This window comes from Lipotes vexillifer, unplaced genomic scaffold (assembly GCF_000442215.2).
Source record: "Lipotes vexillifer unplaced genomic scaffold, Lipotes_vexillifer_v1.1 scaffold67, whole genome shotgun sequence".
In the NCBI taxonomy this organism is placed as follows: domain Eukaryota; kingdom Metazoa; phylum Chordata; class Mammalia; order Artiodactyla; family Lipotidae; genus Lipotes; species Lipotes vexillifer.
Genome location: NW_006797638.1, coordinates 795319 through 822968, shown reverse-complemented (window position 1 = coordinate 822968; position 27650 = coordinate 795319). Strand labels below are relative to the sequence as shown.

Genomic DNA, 27650 nt, shown 5'->3' with positions numbered 1-27650 from the left:
TCATTTCCCAGATAAAAGTCCTTCAGCACACATATCACCTGTACAAAACATTTTAAATTCCTTAGCAAAACATGTAAGACCCTTCATGATTTAGCCCTATGTATGTCTCCATTCTTCATCATTTTCCCAGGCATGCCCAATGACTGAACTATTTTCATTTCTTATCCCTTTGCTCTTATGTTTTATCTGTCTATATAAACATCCATTCTTGCCACCCTATAAATACCTGGCCTCTCCTAATTATCCTTTAAAATGCAAGTCAAATGCCACTTCCTATCTCTTGCCCTTTCCTTTAAGTTTTTCACTTAAATCAGCCTGTGACTTTTTTTTTTAATTTATTGTGGTAACATTGGTTTGTAACATTATATTTGTTGCATGTGTACAACATTATATTTCTATTTCTGTATACCTACAGTGTGTGCTCACCAGCAAAAATTGAGTTTCCATTTGTCACCATACAGTTGATCCCCTTCTCTCCACCCACCCCCCTACCCCTTCCCCTCTGGTAACCACTACTCTATTCATATCTGTGTTTGGTTTGGTTTGGTCTGGTTTGCTCAATTATTTTGGTCATTTGTTTGTTTTTTATATCCCACATAAGAGTGAAATCATAGGGTATATGTCTTTCTCAGTCTGACTTGTTTCACTTAACATAATACTCTCAGGATCTATCCATGTTGTCACAAATGGCAAGATTTTTTTCGTTTTTATGTCTGAATAGTATTCCTTCGTGTGTGTGTGTGTGTTTGTGTGTGTGTGTGTGTGTGTGTATCACATTGTGATTTATTCATTTGTTGATGGGCACTTAAGATTGTTTCCATATTTTGGCTAGTGTAAATAATGCTGCAATAAACAGAAGAGTATGTATATCTTTTCAAATTAGTGTTTTCATATTCTTGGATAAATGCCCAGAAGTGGGATAGCTGGATCTTATGGTAGTCCTGCTCTTAATTTTTTGAGGGATCTACACACTGTATTCCATAGTGGCTACACCAGTTTACATTCCCACCAACAGTGTATGCAGCCTCTGACTTTCAGAAGAGTAGATTCTCAGTGTTAAACATCTCCCTCCTCAGTGCTTATAATGTCTGTAACATAATAAGTGCTTTATAAATGTTTGGATGAATTAATTGATGCTACAGGAACTGGAATTCAGGCAGCTTAAAAGTAGACTTTTTAATAAACAGATACCCAGGTTTAATTACAAAATAATTGGGTCTGTTGGGAGTCTCGGGGAAGGTTCCCAGGAAAGTGGTAGGAATACAGATGAGCTGGGTGATACTCGTCTACTTCTGAGTGTATTTTTGTTTTTTGTTTGTTTTTGCGGTACGCGGGCCCCTCACTGTTGTGGCCTCTCCTGTTGCGGAGCACAGGCTCCGGACACGCAGGCCCAGCAGCCATGGCTCACGGACCCAGCCACTCCACGGCATGTGGGATCCTCCCAGACCGGAGCACGAACCCGTGTCCTCTGCATTGGCAGGCGGATCCTCGACCACTGCGCCACCAGGGAAGCCCCGTTTTTTTGTTTTTATAAGTTTATTTATTTATTTATTTTTGGCTGCAGTGGGTCTTCATTGCTGCACACATGCTTTTCTCTTGTTGCAGCGAGCGGGGGCTTCTCTTGTTGCAGAGCACAGGCTCTAGGCCTGTGGGCTTCAGGAGTTGTGGCTCATGGGCTCTAGAGCACTGGCTCAGTAGTTGTGGCACACGGGCTTAGTTGCTCTGCGGCATGCGGAATCTTCCCGGACCAGGGCTCAAACCCGTGTCCCCTGCATGGGCAGGCGGATTCTTAATCACTGCGCCACCAGGGAAGTCCCTGAGTGTATTTTTGAAATATTTCATAATGTGTGTTTTTAGAAAAAGAGAAAAGATGCTATGGTATCCATCTCTGGCAGTTTTCAGATAGACTGAATAACTATATGGTCAAGGAGGATCTTTTAGAACAGATTTGAGTATTAAATGGATTGTTACATTTAATAGTTGTTAAGGGCCCTCCTAATCTGAGAGTGTGGTCTTCAAAATAGATGGGGAAGATGGAGACAGAGTTATAAGTACATTGTTGGTATAATTGATAATGAAGTTGGAAGAAAATTGTAGTAAATGTTGTTGCCTGGACTATCTCTCTTAGTCCTGGAGTTCTGAGTAATTTTATGTTCTCTTTTAAAAAATACTATAGGGCTTCCCTGGTGGCGCAGTGGTTGAGAGTCCGCCTGCCGATGCAGGGCACACGGGTTCGTGCCCTGGTCCAGGAAGATCCCACATGCCGCGTAGCGGCTAGGCCCGTGAGCCGTGGCCGCTGAGCCTGTGCGTCCGGAGCCTGTGCTCCGCAACGGGAGAGGCCACGGCAGTGAGAGGCCTGCTTACCGCAAAAAAAAAAAAAAAAAATGCTATAGAATTGTGCTATCCAACCCTATAGCCACTAGCCACATGTGACTATATTTAAATTTAATTAAGATTGAATAATTAAAAATTCAACACCTCAGTTTTGCACAAGCCACATTTCAGGTGTTCAGTAGAACATATCCATCATCATGGAAAGTTCTGTTGGATAGGACTACTGCAGAAGATGGAAAGAAAATAAATCCTGAATTTTTAAAACTCCAAAAAAAAAGCTCTAAATGACCTTCATTTTACTAAATAATGAAAAAGGAAATAATTTTGAGTAAGAGGAGGATTAGAGAGTATTATAAATTGAAAGTGTAACTGGTCATCTGAATCAAAATGGTTTAATGAAATTCATAGTTTTTTTTCCTTTTTCAGTGAAATAAAGAATACAAGGGGAGAGTACCAGATGGTTGTTAAACATTAACAATCATTGAAAAATAGAGAAGTTAGATCTCTATTAGAAAATTAACTGTCATGGGGTATTTTACAGGGTTTAATTTTTAAAGGAAGAAATTATATTATTAATACAATTTTGCTGAATTTGCTTTATATTTTGTTGGAGCAAGCTTTATTAAAATTCCATTGATTTTCTGAAAAAAATACTTTGCTCACAAATTACTCAATGAGTTGTTGCATGTTATATGATTGTTGGGTTCATGTTTTCCAGGTCTTGCCTTTTCAGTGAAAGTTTTTGTCATCAAATTTCAGAAAATATTATTGGCTCTAAGTTGCTCCACTTGACACTGCTCAAATTTTTCTTTAATTTAGTTAAAAGTGAAGTCCGACATCTGAGTCAAAAGTAAGTTTTAATCACCAAAAAACATTTTTTCTATATATTGTCTTATGTACCATTTTTCTAATTATCTATCTACATTTTTCTAAAAAAACACCTTGTTTTCTAGTTTCAAGTATATAGATTTATTTTAAAAACATATGTCTAGATTCAGTCCTTCAGTAGCTGTAAAGGTTTGTATGCTTTTTTCATGTTTCCTTACTTCACATTTTTATTTTTCACTAACTTACACATTTGGATAGGTAAGACTGTCTTTATTTTTCAGAATTTGTATATTTTTGAATTCTTTAGTAATTGAATGCTTAAGTAAAAAGCTATACCAGGTTTTAATACTGAATCTATAATATCTGTAAGTTCTGCCTATGTTCTAAAACCTGCAGTTGCATTAGTGTGTACTTGTTGATTATTATGTTGAAATGAAGCCATTTAAAAAATTTTGTTCTTTATTATAACTAGATATTATAATCCTTATATATTAATAGACTTTTCTATATTCAGAAATTGCTAGAATTTTTTTGTTTTATGACAAAATATTATGCCTAATAACCATAATGATCAAATTAGCAGATATTATGCCTAATAACTGTAGTGGTCAAATTGGCATAAAGATATACTTTTCATTCATATTTTTATTAGGTTGTATGACTGGTCAGATTCTCAGAGTCTGAAAATAACAGGAAAGGCAGTTCTTCTTGAAATCTTCTGGTCAGGAAGCGAGACCTCTGGGCTTTTAACCAAACCAGTAAATATGCTTTTGGAGTGGACTATATATTCTCACAAGGAAAAATGCAAGTCTAATGATGTAAGTAGGATTAATTTACAAATGAATATTGGCCTATGGAAAAAAGTACACCTTTGAAGTATGCATCTTTTTTCTTCCCTTCTTTGAATTACTTGAGACAAATTAACATGCACCCAAATACATCGTTTTCTACTTCGTTTATCTAATTTTAAGGTAAAGATTCTTGGAGGCTGGTTTCGTCATCTCACACTTGCCTGTAGTGCTACATCCACATTTGGACAGTTACTTGATCATTACTACTAAGAAATCTATAGTTATTTATCACTCTAGATTTTTTTATTTTTGTACATTTCAATTTTTAAGGAACTTGTGATTATAAAAATTGAGTGAATCCATACAACTTTTTGGTGTACTACTAATAAAAAGTTCTACTTGTTTTTTAAAACACCTTTCTGGATGTTAAGTTATCTCCTGAACCATTTCTTCATAAGTAGGTTTTGCTTGTTGTTAGAAAATCAGCATGCAGTGATTTTAGTATATTATCTATATGAAGGGTAACTGGGAAAATTAAATGCAGAAAATATGTAAAGTGCATAGCAACATACTGCTCCACATTTTAGGTGCATAATAAGTGTTAGTCACCTTTCCTTTCAAAATGAGCTTTTGGGGACTTTATTGTTTACATTTTTATATTATATCATTAATTTCTGCTCATTTTTTAAAATTCCTTTCTTTTACTTTCTCCTGTCTTGAATATTTGAATCCTTTTTCTATTTAGTCTTTATTTCTAACATGTACACTTAATATAAATTGCCTTTTGAGTGGAACTTGAGATTCATTCTGCAAGTTTTGATACATTAATCTCGGGTGCTCTTATTGTTTTTTTCAGTGTTTTTTATTGTCAATTACAAATTCCCCTTTGATCCAAGAAATATTTTAAAAGAGTGTTTTAAAACTTCTAAATGGATGGCTTTTAGTTGTCAGATTTTGTTTGTCTATGCTTTTGTTATTAATATCTAATAGTAAATTATAGTTAAAAAATGAGCCCTATATGATTTCCGCTTTCTGAAATTAACTCAACTTTTCATTTTGACCTGATATAAGATTAGAGGCCAAAATGTGTTTTCTCTATCACGTATTAGGTCAATCTTAAATGTTTTAATCAACTCCTCTGACTCTACCTTGGGAATTCTTTTTTTTTTTTTTTTAACAGTGTCTGCTTTATATACAGTGATGCCTTCTTGTTATTCATGACTGATATATCATCATAATTGCTAGCTAGGTAATATTTTCTTTGGGGATAGAAAACATAGTAGATGGAGTGGAGACCTCTGGTGTTAAATAGCCATGAAGTCTCTTCTAGCTTAAGGAAAATTCTTACATAGTTTCTCTTCTAATTTATTTCCTCTGATCCTTTTTTGCTCCTCTACTTTTTAAGTTCCAGATGAACTTATGTCACACCTCCTCTTTGTAGCCTCTGTGTGTTTTACCCTCTCATCTATATTTTCCATTTTTTTCTATACTCGGAGCATTCTGGATAGTGTTTTCATCCAATTTCTAGTTCACTAGTCTCTTTTCAGCTGTATCTAATATGATAAACATGGCTATTGCATTTTTTATCTTTATTTTTCCCAGTTTTAGACTTTTTCCTTCCAAATTACTATGATATAACTTCCCTATGAAGTTTTACTATGATATAACTTCCCTATGAAGTTTTCAAGGTTTTCTTTTGTCTTTGAACATGGCGATAATAGTTATTTTACAGTCTACGTCTGATTATTCCGTGTTCGACGTTTTTGAGTCAGTTTGTATTTGTTGTTTCTTCTGTTTCCTTCATGTCTTTTATATTCTCTTGCAAGCTAGTTATGCTTGACTGTGTGCCATAAATTGCACTTGAAAAATTATTTGTAGAAATAGTTTGTGGCAAAGACACAGAATATCTTCCTCTAGCGAAAATTTTTGTTGTCTGGTTCAAGGGTTCCTGGATAGTCAAAGTCAAGTACAGGGCCACAGGTACATGTTGTTTTGCTTCTGATTCGTGCTTGCTTTGAGACTGAAGCCCTGCAGGGTGTCAGCGTATTGGGCATTAGGCCTTGGGCTATGACTTTTATACTCCTTTTTCCCCTAGGCTCCAAAAACCACACTTCTGTGTATCAGCTTTTTCTCTGGGGTCAGCAAATGTCCTTAGGGCAAAGTCAGCTAGCTTTGAATGCCTCACTTGGTTTTTACCTTCTCCTAGATCTTGGCTGAGCAATTCCTCTTAACTTTACTGAAGATGTTTTACATATTTTATTCAACATTTTAAGTTTTCTTCTATAAGATGGTTTATCTGAATTACCTAGGACTCTGTTATTAGAAACAGAACCCCTTACTGATTTTTAAAAATTCTGTTTAGGGAGTGTGTGAGGCATTCTTTAAAGAAAACATTCTTTTCAGGGCTCTTTTTTTTTTTAAATCGGCATTAAAAAGGGAGGATTGTTTCTGGGTATAACTAGATGTCTAAGTTAAAACTGATAAAATCCTGATTATCATCTGCCTTTTTTCTACTGTTTAGACAATAGAATCATTAAGGATAGAAAATATTTCCTCCTTAAGGAGCATTTCTTTTTTATCCATTTGATTATATAAGTGAAATTGCTCTTTTATAATTGAAAACAATAATAAAACGGATGTTTTCACAGTTTTACTAGATCACCAAAGGACTACCACAGATAAGAATCTACTTAGGAAATACTAATGTAAATAGTAACAAATTCATACATATTTAACTTGAAGATTTTTGTTCAGATTTATAAATAAATGTAACATATTTGTGAAGCAATGTACCATAAATTGTAGCATCAGTTGTAATACTAGAACTGGTTTTAAACTTTGCAAATTAATATTTTATTTAACATTTGAATTGCTTAAATTCATATAAACTGTTTTTTTATTGTGGTACTTTATGTGTTAGAATTCATTATTGTACTTAATTAAATCTTTTTGGCAGTTTCCAATTTCAAGAATTCCATGCATGTTCCCAGACATCATTTTCTGTACTGTAAAGCATTTGTATCTTGATTTGCTTAGCTGAAGCATTCAATTTAAGTCATTAGCTAAACAGAAGTCCTCAGTTTATGCTAATATTGTTTTGTCATAATGTCAATCAGAATGTATTGCAGAGTGACACAGTGGCAATGAATTTCATTGTCATAATCTGAGAAAGCTTTGGGCTTTCCTTGGCAAAGAGCAGAGGTGGGATGTGTCAAGGTTATGGAGGAGGTACACATTTTACTAAGCTTGGTGGTTAGTTCTGCTTTTCTTTGTGGATGTCCTTAAATGCTATTTAACCATAACCCTACAATTATTGGTAGAAATGGAAGCTAGTTTCTGTTTAAAGATAAGGAAATTGAGGCTAAAGAGTATAAGTAACTTATTCAAGGTATCACAGCTTCTTAGAGCAAAACCTTGACTAGTGGCCAAGTCTCCACTGCAACATACTTTCTCTTACTTCACATCACTGTTTAAAATAGGAAGAGGCACAGTATGTACATTATGTTTGCATCTTTCTGCCAGAGGTACTAGAGGAGCAGTTTGTCATCTATTGCTGTGGTATATTGTGGCAAGCCCTAACCTGGGAGTCAGAGGCCAAGAATCAAGTTTGTTCTGCATTATATACTGGTCAATTTTTGGAAGATTGCCAAGTTTATAAACTGAAGATTACTAGTCCTGGTAGATAATAAAGTACTGTATTGACAGAATGTCTCCTAATAGCCTTTCCCTATTAGAAGGGAGATCTAAGGTAAATATATGTCATATGTGCAAATCATATCTATCTTTCATTTCTTTGTTAATTCTTAGGGTATTTATGTTCTGTTCTTTCAGCTTTAGCAAACATTTTGGTATTCCAAGAAAGCTTTTCTCTTTTGATGGTTTTTTTTTGTGCCATTTTCCCACTAATCCACTTCCAAAGCATATATATCCATGGTGCTAGAAATAGTAGCATTGTTAAGTTACAGTGAGTACAGTCCATAGCACAGTGTCTTGTTCCTGTAGTTATAGTGAGTGTCATAGTTAAGAGAGTAGTGTAAAAGGATCCAAGAACCTGATTTGAAAGTATCTTTTTATATAAAAATTTTCTATGATGTATATGTGGTATGTGGTAGGTATGTTTAGCCAATGACACACAGGTAGAATAACTTTGGCAAATTTTTTCTTGCCATGGTAAAGGAACTACAGTCTTTCCTTGCAGGTACTGTAAGACGTACCTATCTCTAACTGCTTAATAACAATAATTTCAAAGTGAATTGAATAGTAAGCAATATTGATGCTCATTTGTGGTGTCAGGTGCACGTGTACATATATTTGCATCAGGAAAGAGGGAGAGTCTTACCTGGTTGGTTTTATGTTATTTTTACTTGATAGAGTGCTAGATTGTAGTTTATATGAGGCTTAGCTCTATGTGCTAACCTCATCTTCCCTATCCAGAGTCTTAGGACCAGGGAGCTGAAGTAACCCTGATTGATATGGGAGAATACTTTGAGAAATCAAAATATAATAGTCTCTTGCTTTCTTCCTGAGAAGTGTCATTGCTGATATCCAGATATACATTATGTTGGAAGGAACATTCTGTGGCATGGCTATTGACATGATCATTTGCTAGTTTAAACAGAGATTTTCATTGTCCTGTTTTATGTTCTCTTGATAAATTGAACCATTAGAAGTAAAATCGCTCAGAGTGATCATCTACATTTTGGCTTTGCAAAGAATGGAGTTGGCTTCCTGCAAAGTTCGTTGAAGACTGGCTAAGACCCATACTTAAAGGAGTTATTTCTGGTCAGCTGCAAGGCTTGACGCCTGTCAGAGTCCAAGGGAGGTGTGGGTATTTCCCCAGCCTGCTGATATGGCCAGTCCTGCTGCTCACTTCCCATGGCACACAACTACAACTGCAAGGCTTAAACTCAGCCCTCTGATCAAGGCCGGAGAGGGGTCCTGCTGATACCCACTCACGAATCCTGACCTGACAGGATCAGACTGTGGTCAAGGTTCCATATCTTGGCCCCTGATCATCTCAGAAGGGCAGTGCTTCCCTAATCATGCAGCTTAAAATCCCCTTCGTCCCATTCTTCAGAGTCTCTCTCCCACATTCTGATATCCAGCCTTGCCAGTATACCATGTGCTACCCAACAGTGTGGTAGGGCAAAAGGAGACCTTTTGCCCTACCAATAAACACTGTTTCAGCGGGCCTGATGTATGTGCTGCTTAACCATTTGTCCTTGTTTGTGCAACAACCCCAAAACAGCACTTCAGTTCTGAAATCATTTAATAGCTTCTTGCGCTAGGAATGACGCCTTAATGAAATGCTGTACATACCTGTAAGAAACTTGTCTGCTGAGGGCAGGAGAAATAAATCCTATAGTCACTGAGGGTTCAAAGTACTGAAGATTTCTCTGTCAGTAATCTCATATCAGGTATAGTATGGGGCAGAACGTAGCAGTTATCTATTTAGATATAACATTTATTAAAACTCTTTCACATGGCTTCTCCCCAACTGTTAATTTAGTGATTTTTTTCACGCATCCAACACGCCTAGACAACAAATACCAAAAATACAGGAATTTCAACTAGTTTTAATGTCATTGTGGAAAAGTGTTTATGTTTAAATCAAAGGTGTTTAAAAATATTATTTTCACACCTCTTCATCTTCATAGTTTATGGATTAGAAAGATATTTTTAAACATAGTGTGAAGCATACTTATTGTAAATAAGGTTTGTGTGCCTTGCTGTATTTCTTACAGTAGTTTAAAAACGTTAATATATAAATGATGATATAAAAGAATATGTATACTTTTAAAACTGATATCTGTACCTCTAAGTTAGGTAATGGTATATGATTTAATAATTAAATTTAATTTAATAATTAAAATTTGATGAGCCGATTTTTTAATTTTTTTACAACAAAGTACAGTATTGCTTGTTAAAGTTTGTATGCATTGTATTTTTCAAGTCTTTTTCTGGTGAATGCCATTTAGGGAAATGTAAAGGTTAATTTTATACATAAACAGTAGGAGTGGCTAAATCTCTTTTTTTATAGTCATATATTCTTGTTAACAGAAATCCACAGAAGCCAAGTACTTCCTCATTGTTTCAATGGAATTATTGCCTGACTAAAGCACTTGACACCATTGGATAAAGTTATCTTAAAAGTTTATTACAAGCTATCCATATATAAGTCTTGGAAATTTTGTTTTATTAACTGTTTTGTCATACAGATACAGATTTAGATGTAGATATAGATCAGGGGAGGAAGGAGGGAAGGAAGGAGATGGAGAGAATGGAAAGAGGGAATTAGTTTGCTAGGTTTCTTAAGAATACCTTTTGGCATTAGCTTACCCTGTTTTTTTAAATAGCTGTGTTTTGCCTCAACAAGTATTCAAAATAATAGAAATAATACATTTCAGTATGTTTTAGTAATATTTTTCCGATCTCAATGTTAGGTCTTCAAACATGAGCTAGCTTACTTATTGACTGGAATTCTTGGAGCAGCAATAGATTATTGGATTGTCCTTGGTCTTAAGATGGGTAGAAACGTGATGCGACACATGTCTGATGACTTAGGAAGTTACGTTTCCCTTTCATGTGATGGTAAGTGTGTCTATGTTACATGAGCCTTCTTCCCCTCACATATTTATTATTCAAAAATAGTATTTTGATGCTTTCATAAAAATTTAATATTATAGCATGGAAAATAGTACATGAAAATAAATTATTATATATTTATATATAATGTTATTAATGTTTTCCTTAATCCTACAACAAAATATTAAAATTAAGCCGTTCTGTGAAAGTAAATATTTAGACAAATTTAAAATCAGTTTATTCTCTTTTCATTGAAGAGATAGATTTGCCTTTTTTTTTTTCTTTTTTGCTGTACGCGGGCCTCTCACTGTTGTGGCCTCTCCCGTTGCGGAGCACAGGCTCCGGACGCGCAGGTTCAGCGGCCATGGCTCATGGGCCCAGCCGCTCTACGGCATGTGGGATCTTCCCGGACCGGGACACGAACCCGTGTCCCCTGCATTGGCAGGCAGACTCCCAACCACTGCACCACCAGGGAAGCCCGATAGATTTGCTTTTTAATGTTTGGTGTTTTAGAATCTCACATGGTAGAAACTATTTTCAGTATCTTTAATACTTCTAATTGTTCACCTAGAAAGCATTATCTGTATGTAATGTTGTCTGTGCCATATGAACAGTTTCCAGGTCTCTTCCTGCATAAATACTTAACAGTATTAAAAAATGAAAATCTTTGGATCAGAATACTTACTATGTTATAAAGCCACTTGGATTAACTTGGGCTATATCACTGGCTAAAACATTTTCCCCATGTACCTGTTGCTGTGTAATTTTTCTTATTATAACAAAAAGCTGCCATATTTCTTTTCCATTGAGTCTGCCGATCTAACAAATTAGCATGGATGAAGCAAATAAAAGTAATACATATGTATAATTTTCTCACTCTTCCTCCTCCCCGCATTATCTAATTTTAAAGTTTCCTCTAAAGTAATAGGAATATTAAGCAATATGATGACAGAACTCATCTTCACATGCTTACATTATGAAAGGTTCTACCTAACTCTTTTGGGTCTCCAGGCATCTATAAGATTTTACGTGTACATTCTTTTTTTTAATATAGTTGATGTACAATATTATGTTTCAGGTGTACTACATGATTTGACATTTGCATACATTAGGAAATGATCACCACCATACGTCTAGTAACCATCTGTCCACATACAAAGTTATTACAGTGTTATTAATGTTTACGTACATTCTTACACTTCAAAGCCAGTTTAGGGCCCTATGAACCATTTCCTTCTTCCCTCCCTTCTTTTCTTTCCTTCCTTTCTAAATTTCTAAAATGAACATATTTTAAAGTAAGTGAACTTTTATGCCTCTCAAATATAAAAGATGATTTTTATATACTTAAAAATATTTTAGACTGCTAAGTAAGTATTCTGTTTTGTTACACATGTGTTTCATTGCATCTTGGTTTTATATGAAAGAAAAAGTTCTTGAATATGCTGTCAATCACTTTAATACTTTGAAGAGAGATTCTAGAATAGAAATCCAGGCTCTAACTGGGTTCAGGATTTATTCGATGATGCCCTCTGCAAAGAGAGGTCTCTTTTTATACTACTGAAGTTAGAAGATTTTTATCTAAAGCATTTTATCTTCTTTTTTTCCTCTTTCTCTTTCATTGAGCTGAGGGGTGATTACTGTTCCTTTTGTGAAGTAGCTGTCCTTTGTTGCATGACTTTTTAACATTTCTTAGCTCAAATTCAATCTTCCTTCAGAACCCTTTCTTATCATTTCTTTCCCACCATTCCTACTAGATCTTTTTTTTTTTCTTTTTTTCCATTTTAGAAACAGCAGAATTCTGGCATTATTTGCCAGCATGGGAACTAAACATTCAGCTAAAAGGATTCCCTGTTTCATTCCATAATGAAACTTCTTTGAGTTTGGGGACCCCAGGATAGAATTAGCAGTGCCTTTACAGACTATCAGTGTATTTATATGTGTTGTTTCCAGTGTGTATTGGTTACCTCTAGGGAAATATACCTTATCTTAGCCAAATGCATGAAATAATGAGCCTTGTGTTAACAAGATTCCAGTACATGTTATGCATCAGCTTTAATGCTTTCTTTACTCATAATCGAATGTCCCTTCACTTTAAAGCAAGGCATTGTTATCCACTGTTACTCCCAGTTTTCACAAGACACATTTAAACTCAACAAATTTGAGCCTGTGACTGACTTAAGCTAAAATTGACTTTAATATTACCATTGTAATCCTGTCGACAGACTGAGTGATTACTTTGCTCTCAATATGTTTGATCACTAATATTTAAAACTACAAGAGATTTAAACTATATCCCCATTTGAAATGTGTGTTTAAGCCTTTCCTTTCTCTTCTCAAGGCACCACACAATTGGTTTCTTAGACTTCCAATTAAGCCATAGATAGGCAGTTTTAAAATTTTAACATATATATCTAAAAATGGTTCAAATTAATCTTCCTAAATTTTTGTTAGTACATCTTGATTTTTAGCCTTTGTCAAGAGAGAGAAATCAAGTGAATAGTTTATCCTTAAGAGAGCAGTAGCTTTTCTACAGCTAATATGCAAAGTTAAACTGTATAATACAGAGCTTGTAGACTAATACACTCATCCCTACAAGTGAACCAGGTGTTCTAATAATGTCCTTTTGGTCAATATTTTGCTCTTTTGATAGAGAGCCATTTCTTTTTCTCTGTAGATACTCCGTAGTTTGTATGTTTGTTTGTTTGACCATGTCTTTGCATTATTCTTCAGCTCAAACTATTATTTGCTTTTCCTAAGTCATTAGTAAAGATGTTATAATTTGGCTGTTATATAGCTTCCAGCTGAAGATACTGGTCCATCTTTCTCATTTATGACAAACGATGTTTTGGTTTTTTTCTAGTCCAAAACTATAAATTATAATACATACTATGATACTACTCAGATTCAGATCAATTGAATTAATTTTAGTTTGGTAAAATTGTTGTTGTTAATTGTTTTGTAGAAAATTATGGCAGAAGATATTTCAGTAGATAAGTAAAATTCTTTCTTCTTTCCATCAGATCTCATGTCCAGCAGTCCCACATAGATGCCATTCTCTCGTTTCTAAACACTTTGAACAGAAAGAGTTTCCTTATATCCCTTTCTATATTTTAGCATCAAGATCTGAAATTTCTTTTTTGTGCCTAATTGAAATTCCTGATGTATTGGCTTAAACTAGGGTTGACAAACTTTTTTTGATAAAATACAAGATAGTAAATATTTTTGGCTTTTCAGCTCTACCATCTCTGTCCCAACCACTCAACTCTGCACTAAGAAAGCAGTGATACACAGTACATAAGTCAACATGGCTGTGTTCCAGTAAAACTTTATTCATAAAAATAGGCAGCAAGACAGTTTGTCAATCCTTAACTTCAGTTTATTTCTTCTCCTGTTTTCACTGGGAAGAAAACATGTCATCAGAATTTACTATAATATTTTTCACATCTTTAGAGAACTTTAATAAAGCTTCCTTTGCCTTTCTCAGGCTACGTCATTATCTTTTCCTGAGAGTTTTTCCAAACCTTTATTGGCTTTTTTTACTCTCTATTTTAATCCCTCTCCATGCTTCAGACCTTTTCCAAAAATATACATTTTTATAATTTGACTAATCATCTCAATCAAAATGTTTCTGTTGACTTCATTTGTTCAACAAATTTTTATTGGCATTCTACCAGGCATTGAGCTAAACACTTCATATACAGTGGAAGAGGGAAACAAAATATGATCCTTGCCTTTTTGGAGCTTTCGGTGGGAGAGGCAGACTGTAATTAAGTTAATGTAAATACATCATTTTAAAATGCTAAGTGCTCCAAATAAGAAAAACTAGGTGTTGAGCTGGATAAACTTATTTTATGTAGAGTGGTCATGGAGAGCAAAACCTGAAGGATAAGTAGGAGTTTGGCAGAGTCAGGGAAGTGTATTCCATTCAGAAGACACAACATTTACTAAAACTCGGAGATAGGAAAGAGTTGGGCCTGTTTGAAATCTTTTGACGCCTGGCTGATGACAAGCAGAGAGGAGAAGAGTGGCCACAGTAAAGCCAAAAAAGTAATAGAGGAGCTTGAGAAGGAACTTCTAAGCCCTATTTAGGGGTTAGAAACCATTTTTAAAAGGGAGTCGCAGGACCTAAGTAACTGTTTTAAAGATCATCCTGGCTTGGCTCTCCAGTTATTGCTATCTGCCCGTCATTCATTCATTATCTATTAAGTACTAAATGTTTATTCTGTGCAAGCTACTAACCTACTAGCTGTGAGGGCAATAAAAATGATCCTGTCATTGAAGGTCTTAAAGTCCAGGGGTTAAGTTTCTTTCTTTCTTTTTTTTTTTTTTTTTTTTTTTTTTTTTTTTTTTTTTTTTTTTTTTGTTTAACTTTTTATTTTATGTTGGAGTCTAGTTGAGTAACAATGTTGTATTAGTTTCAGGTGTACAGCAAAGTGATTCAGTTTTACATGTACATGTATCCATTCTTTTTCAAATTCCTTTCCCATTTAGGTTGTTACATAATATTGAGCATAGTTCCCTGTGCTATACACTAGGTCCTTGCTGGTTATCCATTTTAAATAGAGCAGTGTGTACATGTCAATCAGGGGTTAAGTTTCTTAAGTTCTCTTGTTCATCTCTTATTGATCATTCCCTTCAAGTGTGTGTTACCTTGTCATATGTGGATCCATTATAGTTAGTATTTGCTATATCTTTAAAGCTACCAAATGTTATTTCTAGGTGAATAACTCCATTTAGAAGTTCTACTGCGGGATCATTGCTTTTGAACTGTACAGTACAAGTTATTTCTGCTTTGCTTTTGCCTCTGCTTAGAGTTGATACGTAAGATCAGTTGGTTGTAGTAAAGTCTGTGATGATAGATGTGCTTTTTTTTTAATGTGTATAACTTGAGATTTAATATTGAAAAGATCTTTTGCTGCTCATCCTTCAGTTTATTGCTTGCATAGTTTCAGATAATACTAGCAGCCTAGTAGGTTGTAAGTAGTCAGTTGTAACAAAAAGTTGTAAATAACTCCTTTCTTGTTTCCAGTTCTTATAAATTATATCTCTGAGGCCATATTTGGACAGGATTGTTTGAATTCAGCAACCATATGTCTGTGTGGGGCTAGGTGGATCTATTTAACATCTGACTGGAGCCATTTGCCCATATGGCAGTCTGCCACAAGCAAGAACCTCAGATCTCTTTAGTCCAGGCAGTTTCTTTCTGAGCCTGGCCACTGTTTATGTTTGGGGCCAGATAATTCTTTATTGTGAGGGGCTGTCCTGTGAACTGTGAATTGCAGGACAGTTGGTAGCATGCCTGGCCGTTGCCTACTAGGTTGCCAGTATATTTCTGTCCCCAGTTGTGACAACCACAAATTGCCAAATGTTCCCAGGGGCAAAATTCCTCCTTAAACTGCTGTTCTTCCCCACACCCCACCCCCATCCCACCCCAACTCTCCTTCCCTCGTTGAAAGTCAGGCCAGGACTGCAAGGACACCAGAGGCCCTGGCCTTTTGGGAAGGCATCTGAGAAGGACAGGATTTCACTGGGTGTCTGTGAAGTCTGCTCAGCCAAGGGAACTCAGCTCCTGAGTAGAGACTTCAAATTTTAAGCTTTATATTGCTATTAAGTTTAGTATTCTGTCCAATTTTTAAAATGTATTTTGACCTGTTATGTTATTTTGCTAATTGACTTTTTCTAATTCTTTATTCTTCCATTATTTGTAGTTAATTTTAATCTGCCATATTGTATATCAACTTTTTTCGACCTGTTTTGCTTAATTTTAGCTTTTTTAGTATCCTATTGATTGATTATTCTTTACCATTCCAGTGTATTATCCATTCTGTTACTTAAGCAGAGAGTATTAATAGAGAATTCATAACATTAAATTTACAAGGGAAATAGTCACTTCAGTCCTTTATCACTTTCAATTCATGTATATATTTATGTATTTCCATATTATTGGAGAACTTGAGGATTTTAGAATGAAGAGATTTGAGACTCTTGGTGTTTTTGTTGTTTGTTCTGTCATTTAAAATTATACTCCTCTCCCGCACTTGGTATAGTGCAGTGGGTGCAGACTTCTAAGGAAATTCTTATGCATTCTCTTGTCTTACCTTATCCCTCTTCTTTACCTTTCCTCCTTCTCTGCAGTGATAGGATTCATGGATGTTGTCGGGGAAAAATGTCGTCCTATCAGCTCAAGACTAATCAGTGCAAATTAAATACATGTGTGCCCATTTAAAAACCAAGTACCAGTTTTCCAAAGACAGCCCTATTGTGGGAAGAGATCTTTAACATTAATTGGAAAGTATAGTGATAAAAGTCCATGTCTATCTATTCTTATATCATCTATCCATGTGTGTATATATACGTATATATAAAATTTCAAGCCTTTTATTTAAAATAATAAAAAGTAATGATTGTTTCAAATGTGAGAACATGTACCATAAAAATTTCTCTTGAAGGGCAAGGAATAGGAATATTATCTATTTTTTGTGGTTTAAAATTATGTGGGTGAATCTTACTGGTATAGGAATCATCATCTGAATGAATAAAGTCCATGAAGGAAATAGTCTATAGAAAGAAATTTTATAAGGTGTAGCAATAACTATATTTACTTCTCTTGTTTTCTACAGACTTTTCTTCACAGGAATTAGAGATTTTTATTTGTTCCTTTTCCTCCTCCTGGCTTCAAATGTTTGTTGCAGAGGCAGTCTTTAAAAAGTTGTGTTTACAGAGTTCCATTAATATTTCTTCTGAGCCACTCTCTCTTCAGAAAATGGTAAGCACCACTCTATTTTAGTTCTTTTAATTTTTAAGAAGTAAGTTTATAAATTCAATTTTTAAATATTCTTAGTTATTCTAATAATTGGACAGAGCATATTAATCATAAATCTTTCAAACATATAAAAGCAGGTAGTTTTCTTCCTCACAATGGAATAATTAGTGAATAGAAATTTGAATTACTTGAGAGTAATTAAGAATTGGTAACAGAAAAATTATACAAGAATCTTTATATCACTTGCCACAGTATGTAAGATTATTATTTTGGAAAGACCTTGATCCAGAAACATTCTACATAGTATTTAATGATATTTAAAAAGCAAAATTTACAAATGATGCCAAAGGTTATTCCAGTTATCCTATGTATATACACATATAAACTTGATTTGATCCAAGGTTTTCCAGTTTTATCTTGGCTATCTTTAGCTCTTATTGATATCTAATATCTCCAGCAGTTTCTTCAACAAATGAGAAATATGCTTGTTAATAATTGGTCAGATTGGGCAAATGCTGTTTGCAACAATCCTTGTCTTCAGTGACTTTTGCGCTCCTCATTTCGTTTATTCCAGACTTCTTTTCTGTTGAAGGAAGACATTACCTAAATGGAAATGACAAAATACCAGTTGTACTTAAACCATAAATACTAAAAATAGGCTAATTATAACAAGTTGGGCATAAGACTCATCAAAAGACTCTTTCCTAAATGAGTGTCAAATTTGAATTCAAAAAAATAATTATCTTGAAGAAGGCATTTTTCTTGTGTATGTCATGTTGACTTAATGACATGGAACTAGCAGCTTTCTTAATATTTTAGCATGTTCATATGAGATAGGGTGGCAACCATAGTGATGAAACCAAGAAAATATAACTAAATTTAATGGTGAAATGAATCAAGTATTTTCTTTTTACTGTTTCCAGGTTTTTGTAGTTGAGAAAACAATATAATATTATTTTGCAACAGGTGTATTCCTATTTGCCAGCTTTGGGGAAAACTGGTGTGCATGGGACTGGAAAGATGCAGATACCAAAGAAAATAGGACAGCGGCCTTGCTTTGAATCTCAGAGGGCTTTAATTATGCTGAATGGTGCTAAACAGAAACAAGTTGAAGGGCTGCCAGAGTTACCGTAAGTGATGCTTATATACCAGCTATGCTTTGTTTTCGAGTACAGCTCTTCTTCTTAGGCATTTCTTGAACTGTATCTTTATCTGAGATGTTGTCTGAATTATACTAATAGCAGAAAACTCAGTTTTATACCTATAAGTGCACATGATCAACATTTTCTCTTTCTTTAATTCAAGGTACACACTTTCTTTCTATTAAGTCTTTTTCAAAAGAAAGAAAACCCTTCATCAAATTATTGTTCCACACAATTTTTGCCTTGTGATTTAAAGTACTACTTGTATATAATATAGATGGGATTTCAGAATGCATCACCATGTGAGATACTCTAAGTTGTTACAGTAGCTTTCCCCAAATGAGAAACCTCCTCTAAAAGTATGCTATATAAAATTCAGAAAACCTGAAATCTTTGTAGGAAGAAGAGGATAGGATTAGAATATGAACATAAGAATAGGGAGTAGGGGCCTGCATTTTGATCTTAGCAGTTTGCTTTAGTCTGTCTGCCAAATATGGTTTGCTTGGTCTCGTCTGCTTTACTGGACATTCAATATTCATAAACTTTTTGGTGGGCTGTTGGGGGGTGCAAGGGTAATAAAATGAAAATTAATGCATAAAATTTGTTTCTGTACAGTTGAAATAAATATAAAAATAGAAAGCAGTAAAGATTTGAATGAATAAGGGGGTTTAAATTAAAAGAAGGCTAGATTTTTTTTTTTTTTAACCATATAATTTGTGCTTCTATGCCTTGGTGAAAAAACAAGCTTTCATTATGTCTTACTTTCTTTTCAGAGAGCTGAATCTTGCTAAATGTTCCTCATCATTAAAAAGATTGAAAAAAAAGTCAGAAGGAGAATTGTCGTGTTCCAAGGAGAATTGCCCCTCTTTAGTTACAAAGATAAATTTTCACAAGACTAACTTAAAAGGTATTCCAAATATGTAAATTAATTTATGCTAGGAACTTTTCATGGTTATAGTCAGTATTTGCAAGTTTTACACACTGGCCCTGATGAATGCTTGAGCTTAAATATTGGACTAGGTCCAGGAAATACCTTCCTGGAGAGCGTATTATTTTTGTGAACAGGGATTTATACCAAAAAAAAAAAAAAGTGTTTAATACCTGGTGTAATAGAGTATTCCTCCCTTCTTTTCTCCACCTGCCTTTTCAAATATTAAACACTGTGTAGCTCATGTTGAGCTCATTCCAGACTTGCCTGCCTTACTTTTCTATTCCACCTCAACCTGTGCTGCTTAGGATCAGTGTCTTGTGATTTGAAAGTATAATTCAGTCTTCATCTCTTTCAGTCCTAGACGTTTTGTGAACAAAGAATGAGAAGTAGGCTATGTTACATAGCTGTGTTAAGCATATGGACTCTTTTCTTCCAGGCATTGAGCCCAGACTATGAAATGTGCTTGGCTTTTGGTTCTAACTATACTGGAACCTAAGTACCTAAAGGGATGGAGTAACAAGAATAGCGTTGTAATAATTCACTCCGGCACTTCTTTTACTTAGGTATCCCTTAACTCAGAATTATAAATTACTTCCAAGAGTCTGTATCTGGCCAAAGTAAATTGCTAAGTCTCTTGTTTATGAGCTATATCGTGTTTTTAATAGAAATATTATCATTATGGCACCAAGCTTTCATTATCTTTCAACATGAGATGAGTTCATAATAGCATATCACAAATTCAAAATAACTGCCCGTTTGGCTCAAAATATGAAAAATGTATTAAATGTGAACTCAGATATTAACTTCACAAAACAGTGTCCTTTTTCTTTGTTTATTGTGTCAGAAAGTAAAATGAATATGAATGGCTTTAAGCTGAACAGCAGAAGGAACTGGAGGGAGGAAGAGAATTGAGAAATAGTAGAGAAAAACTTCGAAAGCTTTCCAATGCTTCTTAAAGAAATGTTTTGGTAGAAGTTACAGAGATAATCTGTAAAACTGAACACTGGAAAAATGTGCTACTTAGTATTTTATAGCAAGAAAGTTTGATTCAATATGTATTTCATTTGTTTTCAAAGCAGTTATTATGTTTTTTTAAATTCCCCTTACATCAAATTATCACTTATATCTTATTAATCTAGCTTACAGCAGAGAGGGGTGTATTCAATTTTAGGCAGCAGGCACTAACTGCACCCCTCCTAGAAAAGACTTTGCCATTCTATTTGTCATTCTTGTTCAGCTTTAAATGGTACTAGGGATTTTTTTCGTGTGTGTGCATGTGCGTGTGCGTGTGTGTGTGTTTATATTAAGATTCCCCCATTTCTCCTTCTCTGTGCTGCTGTAGCCAAGCCAGACAGCCTATTGAGAAGCAGCAAACCATCTGTTAATGGATTTGAAGTTCTGAATTACACTTGAGTGTGTAGAGGCACTCATGCTTAGCCAGAAACATTCATTTGAATTAAGCTATAAATGCTGTATAAAAAAGAGCCATACATTTAACGTAGGTTCATGAATAAATTTAAGAGAGGGCAATTGCACTTTAAACTTCTATTGCTGCAAAACCCAGTATATTTGGTGTTCTCTGATCATTTGAGGGTTTTATAGCAGGATTGAAACTTCAAACCTTGAACTAGGGGGAGACAATGCCTATATTAAACCTTTAGTAGAATTTCATTGCTGAAATGCTGATAGAACAGAGAGGCTCTATGGATTGGTGGGGTTCCCTCCCCCCTCTTTTTTTTAATGTGAGAGATGTTTAAACCAGTCAAAAGGAAAACTCAATAAATAATTTTCTGGCATGGGGCCAGATCTCCTAGTTCATGCCCTTTGATTATTTTCTTTAGTTGATATCTTGTCTTCTCTGGAATAATCTATTAATTTTTTATGGCAGGAGAAACAGCCCTCCATAGGGCTTGCATAAATAACCAAGTGGAGAAATTGATTCTTCTTCTCTCTATGCCAGGAATAGACATCAATGTTAAAGGTAAGTTCTAAATCTTTGTTCTCTAATTCAGTGTCTTATTATTTGTGATATTAAATAGTTTAATTTCAACATTAAGAAAAATCATTTAAGTATATTTACCTAACATATCTTTAAAGTATTGCTAGTAGCAAAACCAAGAAATTCATCACATATTGATGTATAATAGTGCACAACCATTTTTTGACATCTATATTTTGATCAGATCCCAACATCAGTATTTTAAAATAGTTTTTAATTTATTTTTTACAATTAGAAATATGATTATACCCTAGGCATTTTTATCAAAGCATTCTATTTGTATATGAGGCACTTAGAAAGTCACACTGAGAAGGGAAGTAGAATATCAGTACTTCACTACCAAAAGTCCTACTTTTGCCGTTTTAAAATTTGCCTTGATTTCTAATTTAGACAATGCTGGCTGGACGCCTTTGCATGAAGCCTGTAACTATGGCAACACAGTATGTGTCCAGGAAATTTTGCAACGTTGTCCAGAGGTAGATCTGCTCACTCAAGTGGACGGGGTGACTCCTTTGCATGATGCACTGTCAAACGGACATGTAGAAATTGGCAAGCTGCTACTCCAGCATGGGGGTGAGTGCATTTATGCTAAACGGGTTATGATAAATTATCCAGTTTTTTGATGAATCCCTCAGAGGTAGAAAGTATTTTATATTTTAAGCTCTATAAGGAAAGATGCCTTTATTACATTTTAATGAAAAAGTAAAGATGAAAAGTCTGCTAGAATGTAAAAACCTTTTATTTACTGAGGGTAGAAACCTTTTCATAAAATGTATTTATTTATCGTATTATTAAGCCTTTTTACCTGTGTTAGAGAGTGTATTTTGAATTGGGTGTGTTGGTTTTTTACTATTAATCCTTTTGCTTAAAGTGTGTAATGTCTGTAAACCGGCCATTTCTGAAAGCTTATTAATAAATGGATGTAAATGTTCAATTGTGAGTACTTGGGTTTTTCATTCTTGTTTCATTTCCTATATATAACTGCTAACGATTATTCTTTTTTTTAATGAGTCTTTTCTTTATAGACTACAAAAAAGACATCCTAGAATAATATCTTTTCTTCATTCACATTTTGTAGTCAATTAATAAGTTAAGTAGGAGGACTTCCAAATGATAATAACTGTTGTGCAGAGGGTATGTGTTGGAAGTAACTTGAGCTTAATATTCATCTACTGCTTTTTCTGCTGATTTCTTATCTGATCTCTGCTTTCAGAACCCTTTTTTCCACCCCCAACTCAGTGATATTCTTCTTATATCTGAACTGAATAATATAAATTTTATATCAAAGTGTTCATAACTGATTTGCGTTTTAAAAGGAAAAACAAAGGAAAAGTGATGACTAGCTTATAATACACAAAGATTTGTATAAATTTCCTATTACTTTTATTTGTACTAAAAATACTGTTGTACTGTTTATCCAGTTATTAAAGCTATTTGATTCTGCATGAAAATAGACAGCATATTTTCTTTAGCTATCTCTTTATATCTATATCTATCTGTCATCTATCTGAGGAAGGCTGTATATCATGGTAGTTTAACATGTTTGGTTATTTATAGTCTTCTCCTGCCCCCTAAAGGCCTTAGTGTGTCTGTTTCACTTATACCGTTTCATAATCAATGTATTTTTTAGTTCTTATACTTTTTTTAGTATTATATGTTTACAAAACCATACTGTTATATCTCCTAAGTGTTTTAGTTTTCTACTTAACTATGTATGTGACATTCCAAGCCAATATTTGGCTTTGCTTCAATTGGTCTAAGTGATGTAAAAGCCATTATTGTATTAAATCCAACTTTTCAGAAGAAGCATTATACTAACCAATGTGAATTTTTTTAGGACCTCTAGTGAAGAATAGTAAATTGATGAGTTCTTTGTCCCAAGAGAGGAAATCTACTTGTATTTGCATTTATCAAGGTCCTTCAGCAATCATACAGACTTCTCTTTGCCTTAGGTATAATCTGAGTTTGGACCTGTCAAATGGTTTGACACCATCATTGTAGAAACTATATTATCTCTTCATTGTGAGTCACTCAGTATTGAGAGCAATAATTTAAATTATGTTTCTAAAACCTTTGTTTACTTTTGGTATCTTGTGTTCATAATTCTGTTGTATTTTCTCTTTTAAACAGGAATAGCTTGAAGCATTTTTTTTGGAATAACATAATGAAAATAAATCTAATTTTGATTTAGAATTTTCTCCGTAAATTATACATTAATCGTATGTCATTACTGGTTGATCTTTTACATTAAGTACATTTTATATCTAGGCCACTACATGTGTCTCATCAGATTCATCATTAAGAGTTTTAGCAGCTATGATCTGTAATCTCTCTGACAATAAGATCTGTGTTGTATGGTAGAATCTTCTGATTATGTCTGCTAGTACTCAAACTTTTATATCCCTTATAACATTTTTATGGCAAAGTACATAAATAATTATAGGACTTGACTGGCAGAGGTGTGAAGTACTCCTGTACTTTGCTGTGTGACCAAATACTGAGTCATTGTTATTTTGCCCCTCTCATATCATCCTTAACTACCCAGGGGATAAACTGTATCTTCAAAACTTTCTTAGTAAATGGTTAGATGGGTGTAGCTAGCATAGATGGATGAAATCTGAGTTTTTCCCAGAGCAGTTATATTTACTTTTTGTGAATCAGTTACCTATACTAAAAATTGAACATAAGCAAGGATAATGAAAAACGTGTTCTTTGTCTGGGCAAAGTTTTGCAGTCTGCACTGCTACGATTGCCTATTAGCAACGGAAGGGGTCAGTACTTTTTCCGCTTGGTGAGATTATGAAATACCTTTAAGGCTCTTATATGGAATTTAAGATAAATGTATTTTTTTAAATTTCCTCCAGGAACACTGATATTCTTATTTGAAGATGACAACTTATAAAGTTTTATCAAAGTTTTTTTTTTAATTTATAACCATATATGTTTATTGAACTAAGGCATGTGCTTTTAGGCAAACCTGATTAGGCAATTAACTAGATTACTTTTTTCTAATGCACCTTTATTTATTAGTCAGTTAGTATATAGAACCAGTTAATTATGTCAATATGAATTACTACAAAATAAGACTGTAAACTGAGCCGTGGATGCTTTGGGGGGAAAAGGAGAGAGAAAATGGCTGTTACACTGCCAAAATAAGAATGTTTAACTCTTAACGTTTTGCACGTTCTTTTTCACAGGCCCAGTGCTTCTGCAGCAGAGGAACTCTAAGGGGGAATTGCCCTTGGATTATGTGGTATCATCTCAAGTCAAGGAAGAACTATTTGCTATCACAAAAATAGAAGATACAGTGGAGAACTTTCATGCACAAGCAGAGAAACATTTTTACCACCAGCAACTTGAATTTGGCTCATTTTTACTTAGTAGGATGTTGCTAAATTTTTGTTCAGTTTTTGGTTTGTCTTCAGAGCTCTTCTTAGCTTTCAGAGGATTAACTCATCTAAATGACCTGCTTATAGTTTGTCAGAATTATAAGGAAACCACTAGTGCTCGTACTGACTGGTTATTGGATCTTTATGCTAGAAATATAAAGACATTGCAGAAACTCCCAAATATTCTTAAGGAACTCCCTGAGAATTTAAAAACGTGTCCTGGAGTACACACTGAGGCCTTACTGGTGACATTGGAAATGATGTGTCGGTCGGTCACTGAGTTTTCATGATGATAACAGAAAACATGGGTCAGCTTTCTAAACCTGCTCAGCTTGCTTTGTCATTTATTATGGACTTCATAGCTTATAAAAAATAAATAATTTCATTTATTTATTGACAGAATTTGCAGGCTTGCTAAATCTTTAAAGCACTTAAAGAACTTATCCAAAGCTATAGTATAGGATTCTTTTTCCAGGGTGTTGAATTTAACTCAAAAGTAAAAAACAGTTTTGTTTGATACCCATTGCATTTATTGGTCTTTATTATTTTTTGTTCTAAAAGTGTTATTTATTTATATTGTACATGTAAAATTTTTTAATTTAAATATTTTTTCAAATCAAAATGTAATGTCCTCTCCTCTAGGTGTTCTGGGTCTTAGCATCATGGCAAGAATATTCATGCAAATGTGCACCTTATAAACATGTAGCTCCCTGTTTCTTCTCTGTAGGCTGTTGGAATAAAATACTCAGTTTTACGTGTTTCTAAAATAAACATTTCAAAATTCACAATAATATATTCTTTTGGTTTTTAAATTTAGTAAATGTGCTAATAGTTTGATCCCTTGATCTATTTTATTTTAGCAGTTCCTATAGAAAGTGTATTTCTACTCCATGTAACCACTATTCTGTAAGTGAAAACATTTTGCTTCATAATGTTTTATTAAATATTAAGATTATAAATGGCAACAAAGTAAAGGATTTGAGATTATTTAAAATCTTAATGTGCAGTATGCATTTACAGAGTAGTAACATTTCAATCTGCAGTTTTTCCGAATAGTAATTTGTAGTAAAACTAAAAGAAAGAATATGGATAATAACTACTTTTGAAACTGGAGTTGCTTTACTAGTGGGAATAAGTTACATTGTGATACAGCTGGAAAAGAAACATTAGAACTTCCATTTCGATTTTATGTAACTAAAGTGATGATCTCACAGCAATTAATCTGCTAAAGAAGCACACTTTAGTTTTATTTTGGAAATAGATCTTTTAGCAGGATACAAATTCTGAGAGTCTTATTACTGGGTTTACAGTCTAAACTAAAAATTGCTACATTATCAGCTCTGAATAAAAGTCAAGTTTTTTTCCTACATTTTAAAATCAGTAATTTTTTACACATACTGTAAGAAGTATTAGTTGTTTCTAGTTAGCCTTCAAATGTGACATCATACAACTTTCTTTTGATGTTTATTGTTACTTGCCAAAATATCAGAGAAAACATGACTAAGGGACATTATAATGCTCATAGAGAGTAAAGCACTTCCCCAGATGATGTGTAAGAACATTTTTATTCCAAAGAGTAGCCACTTTACGTCACTTGTGAAGGCATGTGGAATAACATTTGCTTGGTAAACTAATAAAAACATAGACTTTGACATCAGACAGACACAGTTTCAAATCCTTGTGTAATTTCTTACTAACTGAATTACAAAGCAGGTTTCTTTCTGAGCTTTGGTTTTCTTACCTGTCAAGTGGAAATAACACCAGGTATCTTGGTCATGATAGAATTATTAGCCGTTCACCTTATATGGCACTTAATAAATGTTACTTCCTTTTGCATTCTTAACTCCTCTCGAATCATTTAGATAGTAATTTCTTAAGTTGCTAATAATTCTAAGTTAATGAGATAATTAACTGCTAAGAAAAAGTAGATAATTAACTGCTAAGAAAAAGTAGTTTTCTAAATTAAATGTTCGCAAGAAATATTCATTTAGTTGCAATTAGTATTAATAATTCATAACTGTTCTGTCTGCCAATTTTGTACAAGCCATGCTGACATGAAATATTAAACACTCAAATGCCATTGAAGTCTCTACCTCAAGAAGGTGTCATTGTAGTTTGTACTTCTTCAAAAGTATAACTTGGCAAACAGATTACTGCTTTGTGGCCTAGTTAAAAATACCAATAAATATATATGAATTTAAACCTGCAGTAAGAAACTTTATTTCCCATTGTAGGGAAAGTTGAAATTCTAATAGATAAAATTCATAGACTTTCTGACCCCTGGCATTTTAGCTGTAGGCATCTCAAAGTTGCAGCCACTGAAGAGAAGAGAAGGCTGAGTAATGCTATTTATCATTGTACTCTGCCAGATTTCATATCATAGTTCAATGGAGTTGTTTTTTTAAAAAAAAAAAAGAAAAAGAAAAAAAGGCCTATGAAAGCCCTTATTACAATAGAAAATAAAGCTTGGAAGGAGATTTCTGAGCTGTTAAGATTCAGCTTTCTCCATGCGTAATCCCCACAAATGTTTGGAATATAAAAGATTTTAGAATGTTTCCTGGCAGCTTTTTAGGAAGGGTCTCTATGAAGTTTTCGAGCTTACTAGTTCTTAATTTTCCTACACATAATAAAGTGGTCCAACTATATATAATTTTTGTCATTTCATTAAGTCCAAGATAACCAGAAAAACATTTGTCCTCATATAAATCAAATGCTAAATTAATCAGTGTTTTGAATTCATCGTTTCTTGAACACCTATTATGTACCAGGTGGTATGCTTGACAGGGGCTGACTACAGTAAAAGAGGAAAAGCTTACATTCTAGGAAGGTAAGTCTAGTTTTATTGTCTTCTGTATAGGCTGTTGAAGAAAATTAGTTTCAGTTTGGGT

The 27650-nt window shown here is 34.0% G+C and overlaps 1 protein-coding gene across 2 annotated transcripts in view; it reads left to right on the top strand.

The window, feature by feature from the left end:
• The window catches only part of SLF1 (SMC5/6 complex localization factor 1), a 59044-nt gene extending 33491 nt beyond the window's left edge, over positions 1–25553 (top strand). Inside the window, exons 13-21 of one of the 2 annotated variants that reach the window (XM_007469756.1) lie at positions 3053–3184; positions 3815–3980; positions 10397–10544; positions 17159–17304; positions 18268–18431; positions 19217–19350; positions 21263–21355; positions 21764–21946; positions 24571–25553. In XM_007469756.1, coding sequence (XP_007469818.1) covers positions 3053–3184; positions 3815–3980; positions 10397–10544; positions 17159–17304; positions 18268–18431; positions 19217–19350; positions 21263–21355; positions 21764–21946; positions 24571–25052 — 1648 coding nt within the window. In that variant the 3' untranslated portion in view covers positions 25053–25553. The remainder of the gene's footprint in view (positions 1–3052; positions 3185–3814; positions 3981–10396; positions 10545–17158; positions 17305–18267; positions 18432–19216; positions 19351–21262; positions 21356–21763; positions 21947–24570) is intronic. The other variant, XM_007469757.1, reaches the window with a different exon arrangement.
• The last annotated feature ends 2097 nt before the right edge of the window (positions 25554–27650 follow it).